Source organism: Scyliorhinus canicula, chromosome 16 (assembly GCF_902713615.1).
Source record: "Scyliorhinus canicula chromosome 16, sScyCan1.1, whole genome shotgun sequence".
NCBI classification, from domain to species: Eukaryota; Metazoa; Chordata; class Chondrichthyes; order Carcharhiniformes; family Scyliorhinidae; genus Scyliorhinus; species Scyliorhinus canicula.
The window spans coordinates 133,654,252-133,678,856 of NC_052161.1; the positions used below are offsets into that span (position 1 = coordinate 133,654,252).

Here is a 24,605-nt window from a genome sequence, read left to right on the forward strand (position 1 = left end):
GATCCACGAGGTTAATATTCTGGTTAACCTCTAGTTAGGGCTAGTTAAAATATGGCTTTGTGCTAAATGAAGGACAGTGCACAATGGTGATGCCCATTTCGGGAACCTCTATGTTGCTATTTTGCTGGATGGGGCAAAGATCAGTTTGCTGAGCAATTATTTTACGTTTCCCTGCAATAAGGAGGTTGCAGAGGAACCTTTTTACCTTTTCATCTGTTCTTTCGGCTCTCAGAGGAGCATTGATATTGGGCGGGGTAGGGAGTATCTATACTGTGATGAATAAGGTATCACAAATGGTATGAGAGAGGCTGGATGGAGAAGATCTTTACCTGTCCATCATTGTTTGTACCTCAGTCTTTTGACAGGTTATAAAATTATTGCAATAGACTTAAACTGCAATTAGCAGTTGTAAGCCTTTATACACAAAGCATTACACTTGACAGACCTTTGAGTTCAAAGATTTGCAAAACTTGGGCGACAATTACGATTCTAAATTGGATCAATCATATTTCATTTCATTTCACCCAGTGAGCTACTCAATGGTTGATCCACCAAAACTGTTGAAGGGCTCTTCAGCTTCAATGGTGGCTCTCATTAACACTTCGAGCAGTGCCACATGACTCCAACACCAACACCATTTAAAAGCAAGACTCTTGCTAAGACACCGCTGGTTTTTCCTCCTGCAATCTAGATTTTGGGCCCCCAAAGTTAACCTCTCTTTGGGAGGGGAGGTGAAAGGTTAAGAGATTGGCTTCTGCGCCTAGGTATTAATTCCAATAATCCTAAAGCACCATTGTTCGAATTCAGCGTTCTGCGCAGCACCCCACAAGAAACAAGCGCTCTCATGCATCCCCATGGACCATTTCACCAAGCAGAAACAATTCACATTACCCATAGGCTCTCCTCCACTAGCTTCTAGATCACCACTTGCTTCAAGATCTGTATCCCCACTGAAATCCCCACTGCCTGACAGATCAGGGGGCTCAGATGGAATGACTGATGTTGGAGGCTGGGGAGTGGTAGGAGGATAGGCAGTGACAAAAGGTCGCTTGGTTATCATGAATGACTTGGCCCGGATGTGTGATCGTGTGGTATGTGCAGGCCATGCTGTGGATCTAGGGTTGAACGCGGCTTCAAGAATTTCAGATTCCTTCTTTTCAACCCGTTCTGTCGGAATGATTTCTTCCCTTGTCGAAGGCTTGACTGTCGACGAAGACACCTTTGACCCTTTGGTTGTCTGAAGAGAGGGGGCGGTCGGAGGAGCGGATGGTCTCAGTGGAGTTCCTGCATGAAGAGGTGAGATTTTTCCAAAGTGTTACAGAAGTAAATGTTTAGGAAAGCATAGCATCAAAACAAATATAGGTAACAGCAGGCTTTAAGGAATGGCTCCTCAATTCTGGAAGCCTAAAAATGAACAGAACATTTTAAGCTACATACACACACGGATCAACTTCATAATTTTAACAGGCATGCAAGTAAATCTAACTAAATAATTTTGCATCGTTCGAACTTGAACTCTTTGAAACTGAACATTCAATGCAATTTTCATGAAAGGCAAGATGGTTAAGGTTAACTGCAGCAAAGCAGATGGTCTCAAGTCATTTTGGGCTCACACACAAGAGACAAAGTCATTAGTTCTTGAAAAGGCCCCCCAGAACAGTGAATGGGTATGCGTGAGGCTCAACAAAGCATCCATTATTTCACTTGCTGTTGATCTCAACAGATGATTGCTTTTACAGAAACGTGACAATCACAGCAAGCGGGTTAGGAACGCTGTACAGGAAATGCAAGATTTGAAGCTTCCCAATGGACATTTGACCTGCCAAATTTTAGATAATAAAGGACCAAAAACGAGGGACGGGATTCTCCGACCCAGTGCCGGGTCTGAGAATGCCCCGGGGGGGGGGGGGGGGGGGGGGGACAATCGCGCCCCGACTCCGGCCTCCCTATTCTCCAGCGACGACACTGGTCGGTGGCCGTTGACAGCAGCCCCCCCCACCTGGGCGATTCTCTGGGCCTCGATGGGCCGAGTGGCCGACGAGTTTGGCTGATTCCTGCCGGTGTGGATTACTCACCTCCCACACGCCGGGACCTGGAAGGTAAGTGTGCGGGGGCCGTCCTGGAGGGTGGGCGGGGGGATCCGCCCCCTGTGGGGGGGGGGGGGGGGGGGGGGGAGGCCTGGCCCGCGATGGGTGCCTGCCAATCGGCGGGCGGGTTGGTTCCGTGGGGGCTTACTTTACTCTATGCCAAGCCCCTGTAGGGCTCCGCCATATTGCAAGGGGGCTGGCACGGAGACGGGAACCCCCGCGCATGCGCAGAAATACACCAGCCAATCTGCGCATGCGTTTAAATAAACTGGCTGGTCCGCACAACTCGCGCGGGCCGTTCCCCGCCAGCTGGAGCTGCGGGGATGACTCTGGCAGCAACCTAGCATCCTAGAAAGGGGAGAATTCCTCACATTCGGGGGCCGTTGACACTGGAGTCGTTGGCGCCGGTTTTCATGCCGGTGTGGAGACATAACCCCATTTTTAGAGAATCCTGCCCGAGGTGTTTAAATACAGCACACATTGGTTTTCAGGGCGAGGACAAAAGAGGGAGAGTAGCTATTTATTATAGTTTGCACAAACATCTCGTCCACTTCCCGTAAGCCATGACAATAAATATTTTTCCACATCGGTGGTCTTCATGGGCATGTAACCCAAGATTGTCATTCCCAAGCTTGTCATCACATAACAGCAGCCAGGATCTTCCATGAGATGGCCGTGGACATCTGTAAAATCCAGAGCTGCAGGATATGTGAGAGAGCTGTTGCCATTTCATAGAATCATCAAATTTACAGTGCAGAAGGCCCATCGAGTCTGTACCAGCCCTTGGAAAGAGCACCCTACTTGAGCCCAAACCTCCAACCTACCCCCATACCTCTGTACCACCCTATCAGCGTAACTTCACCAAACCCAACCTTTGTTTTTGGAAACTAAGGGCAATTTAGCATGGCCAATCCACCTAACCTGCACATCTTTGGACCGTGGGAGGAAACCGGAGCATCCGGAGGAAACCCACGTAGACACAGGGAGAACGTGCAGACTCTGCACAGGCAGTCATCCAAGCCGGGAATCGAACCTGGGACCATGGAGCTGTGAAGCAACTGTGCTAACCACTGTGCTACCGTGCTGCGCATTTGAAAGTAATGCAACCTATACATAGATATACATACATAGACATACTATACATACATAGGGGCAACACGATAGCACAAGTGGATAGCACTGTGGCTTCACAGCGCCAGGGTCCCAGCTGGGTCACTGTCTGTGCGGAGTCTGCACGTTCTCCCCATATCTGCGTGGGTTTCCTCCGGGTGCTCCGGTTTCCACCCACAGTCCAAAGACGTGCAGGTTAGGTGGATTGGCCATGCTCAATTGCCCTTAAGTGTCCAAAAAGGTCAGGAGGGATTATTGGGTTACAGGGATAGGGTGGAAGTGAGGGCTTGGGTGGGTCGGTGCAGACTCAATGGGCCGAATGGCCTCCTTCTGCACTGTATGGTCTATGTTCTTTATCTGGACTGGGACCAGGTTCGAGAATGTGAATCTTACACTCTTGGTGACTATTGCAAAGCATGTGAACTTCTGCTGTCACGGTCTGCCATGTTTTCCAAATCTGGACACCTGTTGGCCTCACAATTTGCTTTCCATTCTTAATTCCATTGTTAGCAGCTGCAAACATGATTTATTTCTACTGCAATTCTCAGAGGGTGAGGGAGGAAATGACAGCATATTAATTCACAGACACTGAAGGGGAAACAGCTAGTGGAATTCACAGTGCGTTTTTACCGTCTCATGCACTATTTAGTGAGCACTTCAACAATGGTGGCTCACTGTCCGTGTGGAGTTTGCACAGCCTCCATGTGTCTGCGTGGGTTTCGCCCCCACAACCCAAAGATGTGCATGGTCGGTGAATTGGCCATGCTAAATTGCCCCTTAATTGGGAAAATGAATTGGGTATTCTAAATCTATAAAAAAAAACAGTGGTGGCTCTCAGAGCAACTCTCGCAGATAATTGTGGACGTAACATTATCTGGAGGAGAATAACTGTGCAATAATCAGTGAAACACTGGCTTTAAAAATACTTCAAAAGCAACTGGATAAAATGGTGGCATGCAATAATTCATTGGTGCATTTGCTCATTAGCACGGTACAGCGATTCCCAAACGTCGTGTGTTATGTGCAACCAGAACTTCCTCATGGCAGCTTCCCCACTCACTGATTCAGTAGCTGAACTGCTCATCAAGGTACTGAGCCATGCGAATGAGTAAGATCCAGCGGTCTACCCCTTGGTCTTGGCTGAGTTTACAGCTTTCAGTTGTGGTGGAGGTTGGGGGCCTCAAGGTCCGCGGGCAAAAGGACAGGGCTGAGCCGTGATACTGGCGCCAACCAAGCACGAGTCCACCCCTTCAGGGAGTGAGGAAGGATATCAGAAAATAAACATAAAATAAAAGCACCAGAGCTATTTACAACATGGCGTGAACTCCATTAGATTGTGACCTTTACAATAATTCAGCGTGTGGTTATTTTAAAAATATAGGCCACATGCAAAAGGTTTATTGTTGGGGGCAGGGCAGCAGGGGGAGCTTTAAGATTCAGCTTATGCCCATTTTTATTTGTTGGAAACGTACGTTGACACAATTTGTTGACATGTTTCAGATCACTGATGTGTAATAGACAAAGGAAAGTTGGGGTTACGGGGGATAGGGTAGAGGTGTGGGCTTGGGAAGGGTGCTCTTTCCAAGGGTCGGTGCAGACTCGATGGGCCGAAAGGCCTCCTTCAGCACTGTAAATTCTATGAAAGGATTGCCCTATTGTAACGCTGGAAATGTATCAATAATCAATAGTTTGGGCAGCACGGTGGCCTAGTGGTTAGCACAACCGTCTCACGGCGCTGAGGTCCCAGGTTCGATCCCGGCTCTGGGTCACTGTCCGTGTGGAGTTTACACAGTCTCCCCGTGTCTGCGTGGGTTTCGCCCCCACAACCCAAAAATGTGCAGAGTAGGTGGATTGGCCACGCTAAATTGCCCCTTAATTGGAAAAAATAATTGGGTAATCTAAATTTTTTTTAAAATAAATAAATAATCAATAGTTTGATTCCTGCAATCCTATTCCCAAGGGTATGTTCACCCATGTTGCATTCCTGACAAGCATCACATTCAAAGTGACCGCTTGTTGCTGTCAGGGTTTCAACATAGTAGCGTTGATTTCCTAAACCGCACTCCCTTCAAGAATAGCTCCCTCCTCGGGTACATAGTTCAGAGTTTATCCATGTGTTTTATCCACAGTTCGCTCCAGGGACTGTTTCCACATTTGGCCGCTGCATCACACCCTCGGCTGGCCCTGCCCCGAGTCAAACATGGGCTGCTGGTCATTGACTTGAAGTCCAGCTGCTCACTGCAAGCCTGGGCTGCACATAGCACACTCAGGTGAGAAAACATTCTTCTGTCTCGCTGTTCCATCGGGTATCTGAAATTGGACATGAACGCTGGATACAATACTCAGAATGAATTGATGCTGGCAACTGGAGAACAAAGGGACCGTCTGTATACCAAGTGTGTTCTCAGGCGACCTGTTTTTGCTTTGATTTCTGTACAGCCGATCAGAGTCCCAACTCCTGATATCTACCTGGTCAGGTGCATGATGCAGTGTCAGCACCCCAAATTTCATTAGGCTGGTGCCAGCTCACAAATGCCGATCCCCTGGGAACCAAACTGAGTGAGCGACCTCATGTAAAAACCTTTTCAAATTGGCAGCAATTCAACTTTGGAGCAAAACATTAACCAGGTACCATCACTTTTCAATGGGTTTCTTTCAGAAAGCTTTCGCCTTGCACTCGGATGCCATGTAAACAGGGCTCTATCGCCATGCGAACAGTTCAGTGAGCTTTTTTCAAAAGGACACAAACGACCTATTTAACTCTGCGAGCTTCATCTGAATCCATTTTGCCAGCAAACACCACACAGGGGGTTTCAGCTAACTCTCCATAGTCTTTCTCCTGATCCCCCGCTGCTTCTCCCTTCCAAGTTAAAACATTGCACTGTGCTTGATCAACTTCCTTACCTTGACAAGGCCCCTGGTACGCAACTGCAATTGCTGTGCCCTGGCGGCACATAATAGATTTAAGCTGGCACTCGTTGGCGTAGGTAATGCCATCTGAGCCGCAAACCTGATATTGTACAAGGAGGCAAATAAACAAGGGTCAAACACTGAACTGCATGCCCAACAACACAGAAACAACAGCAATAGGCCATTCAGTCTCTCCGTTATGTTAAATTGTGGAGGGTTAGTCCCTCAACGCCATCCACAGTACTCGTTTCATATCCTTGCCACCCTGGCCCAGCATTAATCCATGCACCTGAGCCCTGAAATTTTCAACTGACCCAGCATCCAAAAGCTTTCGGTGGATCAAGTTCCACATTTACGCCCTCCACTTTGTGAGAAAAGATGCTTCCTGAATCCAATATCAAAAAGGCAAATCTCTGATTCTAAGACTTTTCACTGGATTCCTGCGCATGAATAGATTGTTTCTTCATATCCTTCCCGGCAAATCCTTTCATCATTTCAAATACCTTAATTAGCTCATTCCTCAACCTGTTAAATTCAAGGGAACATCAGCCAGGTCACGCCAATTTGACCTAATTGTTTGATCCTTTAAACCCAGGTATCGTTCTATGAATTGGTGCTGTACCCGTTCCAAGGCCAATATATCCTTACTGAGGTTTTGGTGCTTGCTTCTTCAGAACCGCGCAGCGTGGAGGTGGTGGTTTAGTGGTATTTTAACTTGGCTAGTAATCCAGAGGCCCAGGGTAATGCTGTGGGTTCAAATCCCATCATGGCAGATGGTGTAATTTGAATTTGATAACATTCTGGAATTAAACGTCTTTTGATAAGCACTGTCGTAAAAACCCTTCTGGTTCCCTGGATGTCCTTTTGGGAAGGAAATCTGCCATCCCTGTCTGGCCTCTGTGGCTCCAGATTCACAGCAACGTGGCTGACTCTGAAAGGCCCTCTGAAATTACCCAGCAAGCCACTCAGGTCAAGGTCAGTAAATGCCGGCCCAGCCAGCACCGGCCACATCCCATGAAAGAATAGAAAAAAATATATATTCTTTAGTTCTTTTCAGATTCAAAACATACGACTGTCACACATTCCCGGTTTACCTGCCACAGCTTTATTGAATGGCGGAGTAGACTCGAAGGGCCGAACGGCTATTCTTTTAAAATGTTTTTTTTGAGTTTTCATATTTTATATGGGGGGCAGCAGGGTAGCATGGTGGTTAGCATAAATGCTTCACAGCTCCAGGGTCCCAGGTTCGATTCCCGGCTGGGTCACTGTCTGTGTGGAGTCTGCACGTTCTCCCCCTGTGTGCGTGGGTTTCCTCCGGGTGCTCCGGTTTCCTCCCACAGTCCAAAGATGTGCGGGTTAGGTGGATTGGCCATGCTAAATTGCCCGTAGTGTCCTAATAAAAGTAGGGTTAAGGGGGAGTTTGTTGGGTTACGGGTATAGGGTGGATACGTGGGTTTGAGTAGGGTGATCATGGCTCGGCACAACATTGAGGGCCGAAGGGCCTGTTCTGTGCTGTACTGTTCTATGTTCCATATCCAACAATTTGTAAAGTACACGACTGCGACAAAAATCAACACATATACTCACAAGCGAGTATCTTCAGTACAACTGTGGTTATGCTCCCCCTCTTATTTTACACTTTACATATTTTACATTCCCCAATATGGCCAAAACACGTATTTACAAGCGTTTATTTACAATTTGGTTTGGGCCTTAGCTTGCCCTAGGACCGGTCCCTCGCGACGTGTCCCTCCTGCTTGCCCGTCACTCCGAACATCCTGGGCGGAATTCTCCGTCCCCCGCCGGGTCGGAGAATTGGCCCGACGCCTTGCGAATTGTGCCACGCCGCCCCGACGCCGGGCGCAATTCTCCGCAGTGCGGAGAATCGCTGCCATCGGTGCCAGCACGGCGCGGCGCCGGTCCGGGTATGCGCAGACTCTCGCCGATTCTCCGGCCGGATGGGCCGAGTGGCCGTCAACAAAAAGCCAAGTCCCGTCGGCGCCGTTCTAACATCCTCTGAGCCGGCGGAACCCTGGCTTTGAAGGGTCTGGGGACGTCCTGTGGGGAGAGAGGGGGGGTCTAACTCGGGGGGGCTCTGTAGTGGCCTGGCCCGCGATCAGAGCCCACCAATTGGCGGGCCGGCATCTCTGACCCCCTGGCCTCCTTTCCTCCGCAGAGGGTCCTGGGGCCCTGCGCCATTTGGCATCGGGGCCGCCGCAGGGAAGAAGGCCACTGTGCATGCGCTAGTTGGCGCCGGCCCAACTGCGCATGCGCGGACCCCGCGATGCTGGGATCAGGCTGGGATCTCCGTTTTTACTCCAGCGTCGGCACTTAGCCGCCCGTTGGGAGAATCCCGCCCCCTATTTCTGCTCCTACGTCTTGTGGTCTGAACACACTCTGTTGCTTTAGTTCTGGTTCCCATTGACAAAACTTTACTGAACTGCCAAACAAGTTTTTTTTTCTAAAAACACATTCATGGGATGTGGGTATCGCTGGCTAGGCCAGCATTTATTGACCAGCCCTAACTGCCCTTGAGGAGGTGGAGTTGTGTGCCGCCTTCTTGAACCACGGCATCTGCAGCGTTAGATAAACAACTCCCTATTCCTTCATCCAAGTCACCGTTACATATGGTGGAAAAAACAATGCGCCAGTAGACCTCTCTGGGGGATGGGAAACGGGGGGGGGGGGGGGCACACCTTACATCCTGTCAGTCAGAATCAATTCTCTTGCCACGCAGTCAATTACCAACCAATGTTCTAAGCTTGTGCGGGACCTAATTGTCACGACACTCTGGCCTAGTGTGCGGTCAATTGGCTCTTGATTGAGCCCAATAAACTGCAGTCTCCAGGTTTGTAACTATAACACAAGTAACCTTTTATTATGTACAGTACTATAATTAACTGTACAGAAAATGTAACTGACTTTCTAATACCTTTTTCACACACAAACACGCATACATACACACACACACAATAAAATAAGTGGGAACAAAGGAAATAAACAGGAAGAACTTTTACATTATCAAATGCCTTATCATGGTCCATACCAACAACATATTGTTCATCTTCCTCAAAGTACTCAACAATGCCAGGACATCTGTAACCCTCGATAAACCTATGTTGACTCTTTGATCAGTTCATACATGTCTAGCTACTCCTTTCCTGATCTTTGGTTCCAGTAACTTCACCACACAGATGTTTTAACTGGCTACTCTGCAACAATGTGGTTTCTCTGACTTTCCCTTTTTAAACAATGGACTGACATTTGTACAATTTCAGAATCTAGCGAGGTTGGGGAATCTAGCGACAAAGATAATATCCTCACCCATTTCTTCTGATACACTGGGGTGGAAATTTGTCAATCTCAAGTCCGAATCTAAGCTCCATTGCCATTTCTTCCCCTGTCTGAAAACTGTCACTACAATCCCTCCCTTTGAATTTGGGTCAATTTGGTTCCACTAACATTTTGTTCCTCTTCCAAGGGAAATGAAGAAAAGGTAGCATCCTTGAACTAAGGGGACCTTTATGTTGCCAGCGAGCACTGGGGAGTGGAGGGAGCAGGATTTTAATGGACGAATTTCCATTCCTGGTGCATAGCTACCTCCATCAGGAGCACATTTTGGAAATTCGGGTGGAAAAACATGGGGAATGCTCGACTGAATTTGCAAAATGCAAAAAATGCAAAATGCAATGTTGACTGAAACTCTGAAACAGGAACAGACTTTTGTAAAATGGCTCCTTTAGAAGGATATCGTATTCTCAAATCGAGCATTCAGGAGAAAAGGTGAAACAGGAATAGCACCAATGAAGTCTTACCTTTGACTTTTTACTCGCTGGACAAAGAGGTGGGGGACACTCGCAGTGAGCTTGTCCGATATTCTCCACACAGGTTGCTCCATTTTGGCATTGAAGATCAGCACATGATTTGGAAATGGATGGATCTGTGGGAAAGTAGGAAAATAAACTCATTCAATTCTCTCTCTGTATTCATTTTCTGAAAGTTTTTAATGCATTTGTCGACAAAGAAGCGAAGTCGGAAGTTAGATTATTTTTTTCCCTCGCCACCGAGAGGCACAAGAACAAACAATAGTGAAACAAAAGATCAGCAGGCCCACCAATATCCACTCTCCAAAGTAGAGGTCAGACAGAACTTCACTTCTCCGCGGTGCGGAGAATCGGCGCCGGCGTGGTTGGCGCGGTGCCGGTCGTGGGCCACTACGCGGCCGGATGGGCCGAGCAGCCGTAAGAAAGAGGCGAGACCCGTCGGTCCCGTTCTAACCTGCTTTGGGCCGGTGGGACCTCAGTGTGTAAGGGTCGGGTGACGGCCTGTGGGGGGGGGGGGGGGGGGGGGGGGGGTCCGACCCGGGGCGGGGGGGGGCTTCCGATGTGGCCTGGCCGCGATCAGGGCCCACCGATCGGCGTGCCCGCCTCTGTGGCTGGGGGGGCCTCCTTTCCTACGCACCAGCCCCTGTATTCCTGCGCCATGTTGCGTTGGGGCCAGCACGTTGAAGGAGGCCACTGCACATGTGCACGTTGGCGCCGGTGCCACTGCACATGTCCTTGTTGGCGGCGGCACAACTGCACATGCGCAGATCCAGCGCGCACAGTTCGTGCCAGGATCTGCAGCTGGAGCGGCGCGAACCACTCCAGCGCCGTGCTGGCCCCCTGGAGGGGCCAGAGTTAGTCGTGGGAGCGGCCCGTTCACGCCGTCGTAAAATGCGACGCCATTTACGACGGCGTGGACACTCTGCTGCGGGATTGGAGAATCCCGCCCACTATTCCTCAGAGAAGCACCTCCCCATCTATATGACATTCACATTTCTCACACCACCTGTCCCTCACGTCATCAACAGTTTGCTAACTTATTGCTCAACACTTGTTTTTCTATGTAAGTTAGATTGTTCAAGATTCTTAACATTGTAGAAAATGCTGGAAATTCATAGAAGGCCCATCGGCATCTGTAAAGAAAGAACCAGATTATATTCTGGGTGAAGACCTCCCAACAAACCATGATGTTTTGTCAAAGGGTCTTTAAAAAAAAGTTAATTTACAGGATGTGGGCATCGCTGGTTAGACCAGCATTTATTGCCCATCACTAGTTGCCCTTCAGAAGGTGGTGGTGAGTTGCCAACTTGCACCGCTGCAGTCCTTCAGGTGTAGGTACACCCACTGTGCAGTTAGGGAGGGTGTTCTAGGATTTTTGTCCCAGCGACAGCGAAGAAACGGCGATATATTTCCAAGTCAGGGTGGTGATTGACTTGCAGGTGAACCTCCAGGTGATGGGGTTCCCAGGTATCTGCTGCTCTTGGCCTTCTAGATCAGGGGTGGGCAAACTTTTCCGTGCAAGGGCCACATTCAGAAATTCACAATTCACAAAGGGCCGCATAGTATATTAAGTAAAATAATTACTTCACCCGGTTATGATTCTGGGCGCCTCATATAGAACATAGAACAGTACAGCACAGAACAGGCCCTTCGGCCCTCGATGTTGTGCCGAGCAATGATCACCCTACTCAATTCAACGTATCCACCCTATACCAGTAAGTAACCCAACAGCCCCCCCTCTCCCCCCCCATTAACCTTAAAAAAAAATTAAAAAAAAAAAAAATTATTTAAAAAAAATTTTTTTTTTTTTTTTAAATGACTTGGTGGGCCGCAGAAATACCTTTGGCGGGCCGCATGCGGCCCGCGGGCCGTAGTTTGCCCACCCCTGTTCTAGATGGTAGTGGTCATGGGTTTGGAAGGTGCTGCCTCAGGAACCTCAGTGAGCTACTGCAGTGCACCTTGTAGATGGTACACAAGGCTGCCGCTGTTCGTCGAGGTTGGATAGTTGGAATGTTTATTGTGGAAGGAGGAGCAATCAAGTGGGCTGCTTTGTCCTGGATGATGTCGAGCTTCTTGAGTTTTGTTGGAGCTGCACTCATCCAGGTAAGTGGAGAGTTTTCCAATACACTCCTGACCTGTGCCTTGTAGATGGTGGACAGGCTTTGGGGGGGCCAGGAGGTGAGTTACTCGCCATAGGATTCCTAGCCTTTGACCTGTCCTGGTAGCCACAGTAGTAATATGGCTAATCCAGTGTCTGATCGATTGTAACCCCCAGGATGTTGATTGTGGGGGATTCAGTGTTGGTAATGCCATTGAATTTCAAGGGCCGATGGTTAGATCCTCTCTTGTAGGAGATGGTAAGAACTCTCTTAACACCAGGTTAAAGTCCAAAAGGTTTGTTTCGAATCACTTGCTTTCAGAGCTAATGATTCGAAACAAACCTTTTGGACTTTTGATCCGGTGTTGTAAAACTTCTTACTTTGCCCACCCCAGTTCAATGCCGGCATCCCCATACTTTGTCGGAGATGTCATTGCACAGTACGAATGTAACTTGCCACGTATCAGCCCAAGCCTGGATAGCGTCAAGGTCTTGCTGCATTTGGATATGGACTGGTTCATTATCTGCGGAGTCGTGAATGGTGCTGAACATTGTGCAGTCATCCGCAAACATCCCACTTCTCACCTTATAACGGAAGGGAGATCTTTGATGAAGCAGTTGAAGATGATTGGGCCTCGGACATTTAGCATGTTTCATAGAATTTACAGTGCAGAAGGAGGCCATTCGGCCCATCGAGTCTGCACCGGCTCTTGGAAAGAGCACCCTACCCAAGGTCAACACCTCCACCCTATCCCCATAACCCAGTAAACCCACCTAACACTAAGGGCAATTTTGGACACTAAGGGCGATTTATCATGGCCAATCCACCTAACCTGCACATCATTGGACTGTGGGAGGAAACCGGAGCACCCGGGGGAAACCCACGGACACACGGGGAGGATGTGCGGACTCCACACAGACAGTGACCCAAGCTGGAATCGAACCTGGGACCCTGGAGCAGTGAAGCAATTATGCTATCCACAATGCTATCGTGTTGCCCATTCTGGATGCCGTGCTGGATGTTTAATCCAGCTTCTCTCTTTTTAGGTATCAAAAACCCACTGTGTACATACAAAATTTCTGACTTTTATTATTTATTCCAATTGCTTTTACACCATTTCTGTGAATCCCTCATATAGAAGCTGACATTTATGTGTTTTAAAAAAAATCTTATGTGACTGAATCGGTCACAGTATTCTATGACAAGGTATCAGGAAGTGCATGTTTTGGCAATTACATTGGGAAGCTAATTGCCTGATTAAAGGCAGGCAATGGTTATTGGGTCCACCTCTAAATGAGTATCAATGGACAAAACTGGAACAGTTGGTGGAGGGGATGCAGAGGCAGTTTGAATGCAGAATAAACTTGCTGGAGGTAAAAGACAAACTGGTGGAGCAGGTTGGGGCAGCAGGGTAGCATGGTGGTTAGCATAAATGCTTCACAGCTCCAGGGTCGATTCCCGGCTGGGTCACTGTCTGTGTGGAGTCTGCACGTCCTCCCCCTGTGTGCGTGGGTTTCCCCCGGGTGCTCCGGTTTCCTCCCACAGTCCAAAGATGTGCGGGTTAGGTGGATTGGCCATGCTAAATTGCCCGTAGTGTCCTAATAAAAGTAAGGTTAAGGGGGGGTTGTTGGGTTACGGGTATAGGGTGGATACGTGGGTTTGAGTAGGGTGATCATGGCTCGGCACAACATTGAGGGCCGAAGGGCCTGTTCTGTGCTGTACTGTTCTATGTTCTATGGTGGACTATTCCTCCATCATACACTAACATTTAAGATCAACATTCCATCAAATTAATCACCACTGCAATCCTGAGTGCTCAAGGCGTTTCAAGGCTCTTGGGTGTCCTGATGAAAGAATCGTTGTAACACTTGCCTGTTGGGTTCGCTGGATGGTTCACTTAAACTCTCTGAAATCTAACACTGATACCTTGTTTCCAGTGGGTCATCTCAGATTTCAGGCTTTTACAAGAAATGCTTCACAGGGATTTTCTTACTGCGCCTGTTGATGCTCTCACCTTCGTTGCAGCCATTTTGACCCAATTTGCTCCCATCAGGACACTGGTTACACTTCATTCCAGTGATGCCCGTTTTGCAGGAACACAAGCCGGTCATCTGCTCACAGTCATCTCGAATGGCCCCGACCGAATCACAATTGCAAGCTGTGCATGTAAGAGAGGGAAAATAACAATGTGTTAGTGTAGGGGGAGGGGGAAATTAAACAACAAATACGCTCAGAGCATCTAGCGGCATGTGCAATGAAATCAATAAGCGTTTTCAACTTCTCTGTTCTTTTAAAAGGTTTAATTAAGAATAGGTCAGTCCGTGATATAGTGTAGAAAACCTGTTCTCGTCAAGATAAAGGCTCCAGTGCCGGGGAACGAAACATATTTCCATTTTGATACCTGCACCAAACATTTACAGCAGGGTATAGCATAGTTGGATTGAGAGTAAAGCTCCCTTTATTCGGTTTGAATAATATAAGTTGTCTCTTACTCAGCATCCTGCGATGCTGCTGGTTCGTGCCCTTTAAGAAGCACAATTAGATTGTCACTACCTTATTAAATTTTACGTTCTTGCAGGTTTTTTTGTAGAAAAAAAAGACAATATTGCGGTTTTCCTTCCCGAAGGAGCTGACCCTTACTGGGATTCATCTTCAGTTGAGCACTGCCAGTCATTGTCCAATCTGCCATTCTTTTGTGAGCTCAGTGTCAGTAAGTTACTTAACAAGGGAGAGCCTGAGTACACACGCTCGCACTCTGCAAACATTCTATTCCACAGGCAGGCTCCACATACACACACACACACATGCACTCCAACAGGCATGCATGAATACCATGCACTTACACGACACAAACCATGCATGTACGCCCTGCGCATATACACTCCACATGTCTCAGGCAATCAATGTGCTCCACACACACACACACACACACACACACGCATCTGGAACTAAAAACTTATCAGATTGTTTTTCCAATAGTTTGGGATGACGAGACTGATAGTGACCCGCTACCCTGATGGGACGTCAGTAATTTCAAAGCCCAATTTGGAATGGATTTAGATGCAAATTCCAGAGGTGAAAGAAGTCACTTGCTCCAGATGAAATGGTGAGCATCAGTGACTCGTTAAAATGGGCTTTCTGTGTGTGTCAGCCTGAGCAACATAAACGTGCGAGGGTCACGAGATAACACTTCTCTTGCCCTGAGCGAGAACCCAATTTTAATACCACCACAATTAAACGCAGTGGGCCACACACAACACAGGTCTAGGATTTTCTGATGAAGGCTGCACTATAATTGTTGTGTGGAGTGCTCATTAATCCATTTGGTTAGGAAAGGAGGGGGTAAAATGAAGAGAATGCTTTAAACTACATTACCGTCACATCTTACACAACTAAATTATCCCTGGTGTTCACTTACGAGTGCATCCGCTTTTCTCGTCTATGACGATGCCACGGAAATTCCAGAAGCCAGGTTCACAACGGTCACATTTCAGGCCACCCACACCGGGCTTACAGGAACACTGACCAGAGCTGGGGCTGCACGTTCCACTGTATGATCCATACTTATTACACCGACAGGTACCTGGAAAGATCAAAATACATTCTCCATTTGTCTCCATGCTTATTATGCAGAGTCTCTATTTATTAGAGAATACATTTTCAAGACGAGTGCACAAAAATAATAGGATAGTATTGAATTTTTTTTTTTAAAACCCGCATCTGCTTGACCCGGGACAAGGACTCCCCACCCGAGGTCAACTGGCCTTTTTGTTCGTCCGCCAAATTATCTGTCCCGCCCACGGCAGGCGGGATCAGAAGATTTAGGCCCATATAAAATACATTGCATGGGTCGGAGGGGAAGGGAACAAGCACACATGTGGGTGCATAAATTTGTGCTCCATCCTGTGCCGCAGGCCATCGTTCCGGCGGCTGTCTCAATTTCCAAATAAAGAGGATAGGTGCATAACCTTTGCCACCACAAGCATCCCCAACACCCCAGAACTATTCATCAACTTTGATGGGGGTCGGGCAGCGCGGTGGCACAGTGGTTAGCATTGCTGCCTCACGGCACCGAGGTCCCAGGTTCGATCCCGGCTCTGGGTCACTGTCCGTGTGGAATTTGCACATTCTCCCCGTGTCTGGGTGGGTTTCGCCCCCACAACCCAAAAGATGTGCCGGGTAGGGGGATTGATCACGCTAAATTGCCCCATTAATTGGAAAACATTAATTGGGTGGGTGCACTAAATTTATGTAAAAAAAACTTTGGTCGGGGTGGGCATAGGGGGCAATGGTGGGCCTGATTGGTGAGGGAGTTCTTTCAATAGAGGAGCTTGCCTTCTGCGGTTGCGATAGTGGGTCTTTCACAGTCAGGGTGTTAACTACTACAGTGGCAGATATGATGATGTCTGCTTGCTTAGAAGCAGAGAGTCTTTATGGTGTTGGCAGGGGAGACTGAGATTCCCTGTCTCAATCCATGTGGCTTCCTTGTCATGGTCACATTTTGTAACCTTGTGGGAGACTAGCTCCGGCGCCATCCCTGACAGTCTATCCTTAGTTGGGTAAACGACTCCAGAGTTGGAAATCCTCCTCCTACAAGAACGCAGAGAAGCACCTCCAAGAAGCACCTCTTTGGGGGCCTCACGGTAGCATGGTGGTTAGCATCAATGCTTCACAGCTCCAGTGGTCCCAGGTTCGATTCCCGGCTGGGTCACTGTCTGTGTGGAGTCTGCACGTCCTCCCCGTGTGTGCGTGGGTTTCCTCCGGGTGCTCCGGTTTCCTCCCACAGTCCAAAGATGTGCGGGTTAGGTGGATTGGCCATGCTAAATTGCCCGTAGTGTAAGGTTAATGGGGGGATTGTTGGGTTACGGGTATACGGGTTACGTGGGTTTAAGTAGGGTGATCATTGCTCGGCACAACATCGAGGGCCGAAGGGCCTGTTCTGTGCTGTCCTGTTCTATGTTCTATGTTCTAAATGCCCAGCACTCCCAAGCTGCGTCCTGAAGCTGCAAGGCCAATTAGGATGGATACACTGGGGGCAGCAAATTCACTCGGGAGATGAAGGTTCAAACATGACAAAAAAAACCTGTAGCCTGGATCCAACAGCAGCATCTTTTGTCAATTCTATGCTGCTGGTTGTGGAAGCAGCTACAGGAGAACCGGGTGACTACAGCTGGCTACACTCCTGCAAATCATAAGCACCGACGTCCCAACTTACTCGGGCAACCTGCAAGGCCGACTCCTTGGGCAGCGGTTATGTTATCAAGGCAACAGCCGTAGACCGATTTGCTGCAATGCTGTTGTGGGGCAGACGTCAAGATTGTAGCTGCAGAAAGAGAGCGTGAAACTGATAACGTATTGAACACACCAATGCAGATAATCTAATATGTACACTTTGTGTTTGATGGGATGAACACCGAGAGGTTCTGTTTATTGTCAACAAGTTCTTGCTGCCCCTCCTGTTGGGGCGCAGGAAGGTGCAGCAAGATTGGAGGCAATGGCGTGACATTTGGCAACAGTGGGGACGGCTTTAGCGTGTTTTTGAGGTGGCGTAAGAAGGTGGACCTGGTGGATAGCCATGCTCCTGTGACGGGGCACTGCTGTTAGAGGGTATGGGGAGGCTGGAGTGTGGGATTTGATTGATTGAATGTTTCTTTGTGATTCAGCAGTTAGTGCTGGGGTTGGAGGGTGGGGGACAGAAGGAATTCAGGAGCAGAGGGGGGGGTGGGGGTAGAGGGAAGTTTTTGGGTTTGAGGATTGTACTAATGGGTGGCTAATTCAGAATTCTGGCTGCGATGGGCAATGGGATCCAGAGATCGAGGGACCATTGGGGAGGGGAAAATACAAGGATCTGTCAGCAAGGGTAGTGGGCAGTGAAGGCGAGATCACTAAACCTGTTACCCATTTCCAGACTAGGCAGCTTAGTTCCCAGACTGATGCTAGTTTTAAGCATGGAATTGTGTGCTAATTATAAGACTGCTAATGCAGAATAACTCGGTATATAATATATAAACACCCACACAAATGTAACCAATGATTTAATTTTTTATGCACTGAAAATCCAGAATGTCATTGGTAACAAATGTGGACAGATAAATATTCCAGTAGTTAAAACCAAACCTTGCTCCCTTTCCATGTAACCTATTTGACCGTACTCAAGACCATCTGGATCGAAGCTTTGCTTCAGTCATGGGCTTTTAATGCAATTATATCTCCTTCCATAGCACTTTAAACAACTTAAGTCGGGAAGCAGCTGATCCCAGTCATTTCCAGCCCACAGTGCATCTGGTCCGACACTCAAATCACAATCAAGCATCTACAGGCTGCTTTAAAGCAAATCGAAGCAACACCATTTGGCAACAGACGCGCTGTAGTTTCACAGCTCCCTCTGATCTCGGCCTCCAAACTCTCCGACACAGACTGACAGACCATTTCTGCAAGACACGGTCAAATCTTCAACGCTACCTTTGAACGGGATCCTGCACATTGGTGCAAGGCATGGACACTGCCTGACAATTCTAGATTGGGTTTCAGGGCGGCACGGCGACGCAGTGGTTAGCACTACTGCCTCACGGCGCCGCGGACCCTGGTTTGATCCCGGCTCTGGGTCACCGTCCGTGTGGAGTTTGCACATTCTCCCCGTGTCTGCGTGGGTCTCACCTCGCAACCCAAAGTTGTGCAGGGTAGGTGGATTGGCCACGCTAAATTGGCCCTTAATTGGAATTTTAAAAAAATTCTAGATTGGGTTTCCAATCTAAACCGAGTTGCCTTTTTGCAGTAATGTCACAAGGATGCAGTGACTGTACTGGATCCTTTAACTTAACGTTTCTCAGTCAAAACATTTTTCTGCATTAGACTTGTGATTGTGGTCATAACTTATGATTTTGGCTCTTGACTAAATGGCAGGTATCTCTCTCCTCAGTATCACCCACACTCTTACTCGATAAGAAGCGGATTGGTGTGAATTATGCATGAGGGAGGACATAGGCAGGTTGTGGTTGAGGTAGAATTCAGCTGAGTTGCTAAGTTTGTACACTGGTGGAATGTGAATGCCACTGGTGTGGCCAGTAATTGCTGCCCATCCGGAAGAAGGTGGTGGCGAGCTGCCTTCCTGAGCCACCGTGTAGTCCCTGTGGTGTAGGTCCACCCACAGTGCTATCATGGAGAGACTTCCAGGGTTTTTGACCCAGCGACAGTGAAGGAATGGCGATAACTTCCTAGTCATACAAGACCGTGAGCGTCCTTGACAGAGTGGAAGTGGATTGGATTGGATTGGATTGGATTTGTTTATTGCCGCGTGTACCGAGGTACAGTGAAAAGTATTTTTCTGCAAGCAGCTCAACAGATCATTCAGTACATGGAAGAAAAGGGAATTAAACAATTCAAGAAAATACATGAGAATACATAATAGGGCAACACAAGATATACAATGTAACTACATAAGCATTGGCATCGGTTGAAGCATAAAGGGTGTAGTGTTAATGAAGTCAGTCAATAAGGGGGTCATTTAGGAGTCTGGTGACAGTGGGGAAGAAGCTGTTTTTGAGTCAGTTTGTGCGTGTTCTCAGACTTCTGTATCTTCTGCCCGATGGAAGGAGTTGGAAAAGTGAGTAAGACGGGTGGGAGGGATCCTTGATTATGCTGCCCGCTTTCCCCCGGCAGCGGGAGGTGTAGATGGAATCAATGGATGGGAGGCAGGTTTGAGTGATGGACTGGGCGGTATTCACAACTCTCTGAAGTTCCTTGCGGTCCTGGGCCGAGCAGTTGCCATACCAGGCTGTGATGCAGCCCGATAGGATGCTTTCTATGGTGCATCTGTAAAAGTTGGTAAGGGTTAATGTGGACATGCCGAATTTCCTTAGTTTCCTGAGGAAGTATAGGCGTTGTTGTGCTTTCTTGGTGGACCAGGATAGATTTTTGGTGATGTGCACCCCTAGAAATTTGAAAGTGGAGAGGAGGGGCGGGATTCTCCAACCCCCCTGTCGGGTCGGAGAATCGCCGGAGGGGGCGGTGTGAATTCCGCGCCTGCCGGCTGCTGAATTCTCTGGCGTCGGGGTTTTGGCGGGGGTGGGAATCGCGCCGGTCGGCGGCCGCTAGCAGCGGACCCCCCGGCGATTCTCCAGCCTGTTATGGGCTGAGTGGCTGCCTGTTTTCGCCCAGTCCCGCTGGTGTAAATTACAACAGGTACTTACCGGTGGGACCTGGCTCCGTGGGTGGCCTCAGGGGTCCTCGGGGGGGATCTGGCCCCAGGAGGTGCCCCCACGGTGGCCTGGCCCGCCGTCGGGGCCCACCGATCCGCGGGCGGGCCTGTGCCATGGGGGCACTCTATTCCTCCGCGTCGGCTGCTGTGGACATCCGCGATGGCCGACACGGAGATGAACCCCCCTGCGCATGCGCTGGTATGACGCCAGCATCCCACGCATGCGCCAACTCAAGCCGGCCGGCGGAGGCCCTTCGGCGCCGGTTGGCATGGCAGGCAGGAGGGGCTGAATGGCCTACTCCTGCTCCGTTTTCATATGTAAGTTAGGATGGTATGTGACTTGGAGGGAAACTTGCAGGTTTTGGTGTTCCCATGGAACTTTGTGGGCAGCACGGTAGCATAGTGGTTAGCACTGTGGCTTCACAGCGCCAGGGTCCCAGGTTCGATTCCCTGCTGGGTCACTGTCTGTGCGGAGTCTGCACATTCTCCCCGTGTCTGTGTGGGTTTCCTCTGGGTGCTCCGGTTTCCTCCCACAGTCCAAGAATATGCAGTTTAGGTGGATTGGCCATGATAAATTGCCCTTTGTGTCGAAAAGGTTAGGAGGGGTTATTGGGTTAGGGGGATGGGGTGGAAGTGAGAGCTTAAGTGGGTCGGTGCAGTCTTGATGGGCCGAATGGCCTCCTTCTCCACTGTCTTTGTCCATGTCTATATGCTGCCCCCACCCCCGTTTTTCTAAGTGGTGGAAGTCTTGGGTGAGTTGCTGCATTGCCTCTTATAGATGGGAGGTATCCAATTGCCAGAATGATGATGGTGCGATTCATGACTCTCACCTTAAGACGGAATTACAGCCGTACATTTTCACCTGATGTGTTTGTACTTTTTATCAATCAGATGCTGATTAGTTTAAAGCATGACTCACTATCAGCATGCCCTAAGGTTAAGAGCAGGGTTCTCTGATCCCCCCACCCCCCTGTCACCACCACCCTCTCAAGGACAATTCGGAATAGGCAACAAATGCTGCCCTAGCCGGCAACACTCACATCCTGTGAAAGAATATGTGAAAAAATTGGACTAAAACCGTAATTTAGGCTTCTTCAGTTTCGCAACAGTTTGCATTTATACACCATCTTTAAGTAACAGTACCAGCAGAATGGGAGGTTTGCAGAAACAAAATGGACACCCAGCTACATAAGGAAATTTGAGGCCAGATGATTGAAGGCTTGGTCGGTTTTAAGGCACAGCGTGAAGGGAGAGAGAAAGGACAAGGGGCGGAGAGGTTTGGGGGGGGGGGGGGGGGTAGAATTTCTGAGTTTACTGGATCAATCAGGTAAATGCAGAGACACAAATGGTGCGACAATTAAAATCTGGGGTGCAGAAAAGGCGTGTAATCTCAGAGGGTTGTAAAACTGGAGTAGGTAGGATATGTTAGTGTAGTTCCTCTCTTTATTTGGGGTTTCAATGTCTCCATACCCTCGTCATATTCCGAGTCTGTGCATGTTCACACATGCTTGTGTGTCTGTGTGCACACATGTGTGGGTGCGTGCACATGTATGCGTGCGTGTCTGAATGACTGCCTGAGGAACGGACGCTTGACGTCACGTTGTTATTATTTTATGTGGGTTCAGTGGTTAATAAATGTGCCCTTTTTCTGAATTAGAAACCCTTGTTTTATTGGTTCCTTGTTGCTCACAGCTTAAATGGTTAAATACATTTTGATTTGGAGAAGGCATATGCTTGTGAAAAATTAATTAAACCCAACGAGGAGGTTGAATAAGAGGGGAACCAGTCCACCCCCTTCTCGCCTGGTCCAAACAGATACTAAATAGTACCAACCATATCTCATGTCAAATCCACCCAGGTATGCTCATGAAAAGGTAGGTGTGCAGGAGGTCATATAAAAATAGTTGACAAAACGATGGGTGATCAGCTGGTGGCTGATCTTGGCAGAAGGGTGGGGGGGAACAAATTCAAGTACAAATAAACAGCTTGCAACTCCCTGGCAACAGATGGCCACAGGACAAGTATTAAGAGCTGCTCCTGGCAGCTACCTACTGGAAAACATTAGAAATGGGTCTCGAGAGATTTTTGGTGAGTTAACTTACTTATCTATTGTTAATGTATTACTCTGCACCACTATAAGGAAAACCTGGCTGACAGATTCAAGGGCTGGAATTTTATCGGCGCTTTGTGGTGGGCAGGATTCAGGGAGGGTGCCCACTGTCTTCCCAACTCCGTACCACTTTGCCAGTGATGGGAAAGTTGGCAGAAGTGCCACCCACAGAAGCCCAATTGTGCCACCTAGTGGGCAATTAAGAGCCACTTCCCACACCTCCATGGGCATTTGTCCCATGTTGGGGGTGGAGGGGGCTATTGCCATGTGGGGAGACCAACCAGTGACGTCAAGCTGCATCCCATCAGACCATGGGAGTGGGCCCTACCTTCTGGGCACTCCATGGCCCACAGAGGGTCAGCCAGTGGTAATGATGCCGCCCCCCCCCACCCCATCCAAATAGCCGGGACTGTCCTGGTGCTAGCCATTGAGTCCGTCTTGATTGCAACTCCAGTCTCAGCAATGGCCACTGCTAGCCTCTTGGCTGAATGAACGTGCACACGTGTGCATGTATGTGCACATATGCATATGTGTGCATGTGCATCTGCACAAGTATGCATATGCGTGTGCATGTGTGAGCACGTGTGCGTATGTATGGGGGAAGGCGGTGGCGCATTGGTATTGTTACTGGACTAGTAATCCCGAGACCCAGGGCAAGATCTGAGGGGCTAGGGTCCAAATCCCACCCCGGCCGATGGCGAAATCTGCATTCAATAAATAAGTCTGGAATTGAAAAGTCTAACGGTGACCATGAAACCCATCGTCAATTGTGTTAAAACCCCATCAGGGTCACTAATGTCCTTTAGGGAAGGAAATCAGCCGTCCTTAACCAGTCTGGCCTACACGTGACTCCAGACCCACAGCAGTGTGGTTGACTCTGAAACGCCCCCTGAAGTGGAGGATGGGCAATGAATGCAAGCCTCGTAAATTAATTTTAAAATGTGCACGCATGTGCGTACTTACCCTCACAGGAGCTGGACATGATGACGTGGAGGTCCTTCTGTAGCTGACAGCGTGTCGACTTCAGCTCGCACTCATTCCAATATGTTACCCTGTCAGACCCACAGATCTAGCCGGAGGAGAAAGATAGGCAATCTCATAGTAAAAGGGAGAAAAAAAAATCCTCTCACACGAAAAGTAATAAACCCAGTTTCAAAAAAAAAAAGTAGCACCTGGCAACTGCTCAGCATTCCCAGCAGGATTTGAAAACCTTGAACAGAAATACTGCTAACAGGAATAAAAGGAACTTTGTTTGATTCATAAACCTTTTCTTTCCTGTTGAAGAGAAGGGTATTTTTTGAGGGATGTTTTCTCATCAATCTTTCAGGCTGCTGGCGACACCTTCAAATTGACTTTCCAGACTTGAAATCCCACAACAAGCCTGGTCCTTTTAGCCCGCTGTGGGAGTCCAAATATCGATGGAAAGTCAAAAGGAGCATTGGGGGGGGGGGGGGGGGGGGGGGGGGGGGAGAGAGAGAGGAGAGAGGAGAGAGAGAGAGAGGAGAGAGAGGAGAGAGAGAGAAGAAGAGAGAGAGAGAGAGAGAGATCCATTCTAAATTCAGTAACCCCTCGTGCAACAACAGCTCACCCAATTTAATTTCTATTTGACCTCTCACCTCCATTTCGGGCCATTAAAGGTCACAACGACCCCTCCGAGTCTCCGAGTACAGAACCATTCATTTTGTGGTGGGAAGAAATTAACTTTCCCGTGGGGTCCTTTACAGGCATCTTCGGGGGAGGATGGGGCCTCGGTTTAACACCACGTCCGAAAGATCTCTGACAAAGCTCAGTATATACCGGTTGATACTGATGTATCTGTCGGGGTTATGCATTCAAATGCAGGGATGGGAGCTTGAACCCTCTCGATACAGATGTGAGACTGTTACCACTGAGCTGAGCAGACAAGGCACGATTTGCAAACGTCGCTTGCCCCGGGGAGTGTAGAAAAAGAACAGTGCAATGGTATTGAATGGAAGTGGCACTGATTTACAGAAGCTTGAAATCTGACCCAGTGCGCAGAAGGCTGTGGGTGATAAGTTAAAGAGGTCTTAGCAAAATGAGCCTCAAATAGACACACAAGGTTATTGGAAAAAAAAAATCAATGCAGGCTCCTATAAATAATAGTAATGTCACAGCTGCACCCCTCCCCCCCAATTAATCTCTCTGGTCACTTCAAAAGAGGTATAAAACTACAGCCTGGCTCACTGTGAGGCTCTGGGCTCACAATTGCTGCTTAGACTCTGGCCATTCAGCCCATCTGATCCACGT

General features: G+C 48.6%; 1 protein-coding gene across 11 annotated transcripts in view; it reads right to left on the reverse strand.

Moving 5' to 3' along the window:
- Window positions 1-24,605, reverse strand: part of agrn (agrin) — a 534,448-nt gene that overhangs the window by 73,905 nt on the left and 435,938 nt on the right. For all 11 annotated transcript variants that reach the window (XM_038822298.1, XM_038822297.1, XM_038822305.1 and 8 more), the window contains 7 exons: window positions 23,301-23,406; window positions 17,246-17,353; window positions 15,449-15,613; window positions 14,045-14,188; window positions 9,923-10,047; window positions 6,102-6,207; window positions 892-1,284 (listed from right to left, as the gene is read on the reverse strand). In XM_038822298.1, coding sequence (XP_038678226.1) covers window positions 892-1,284; window positions 6,102-6,207; window positions 9,923-10,047; window positions 14,045-14,188; window positions 15,449-15,613; window positions 17,246-17,353; window positions 23,301-23,406 — 1,147 coding nt within the window. The remainder of the gene's footprint in view (window positions 1-891; window positions 1,285-6,101; window positions 6,208-9,922; window positions 10,048-14,044; window positions 14,189-15,448; window positions 15,614-17,245; window positions 17,354-23,300; window positions 23,407-24,605) is intronic.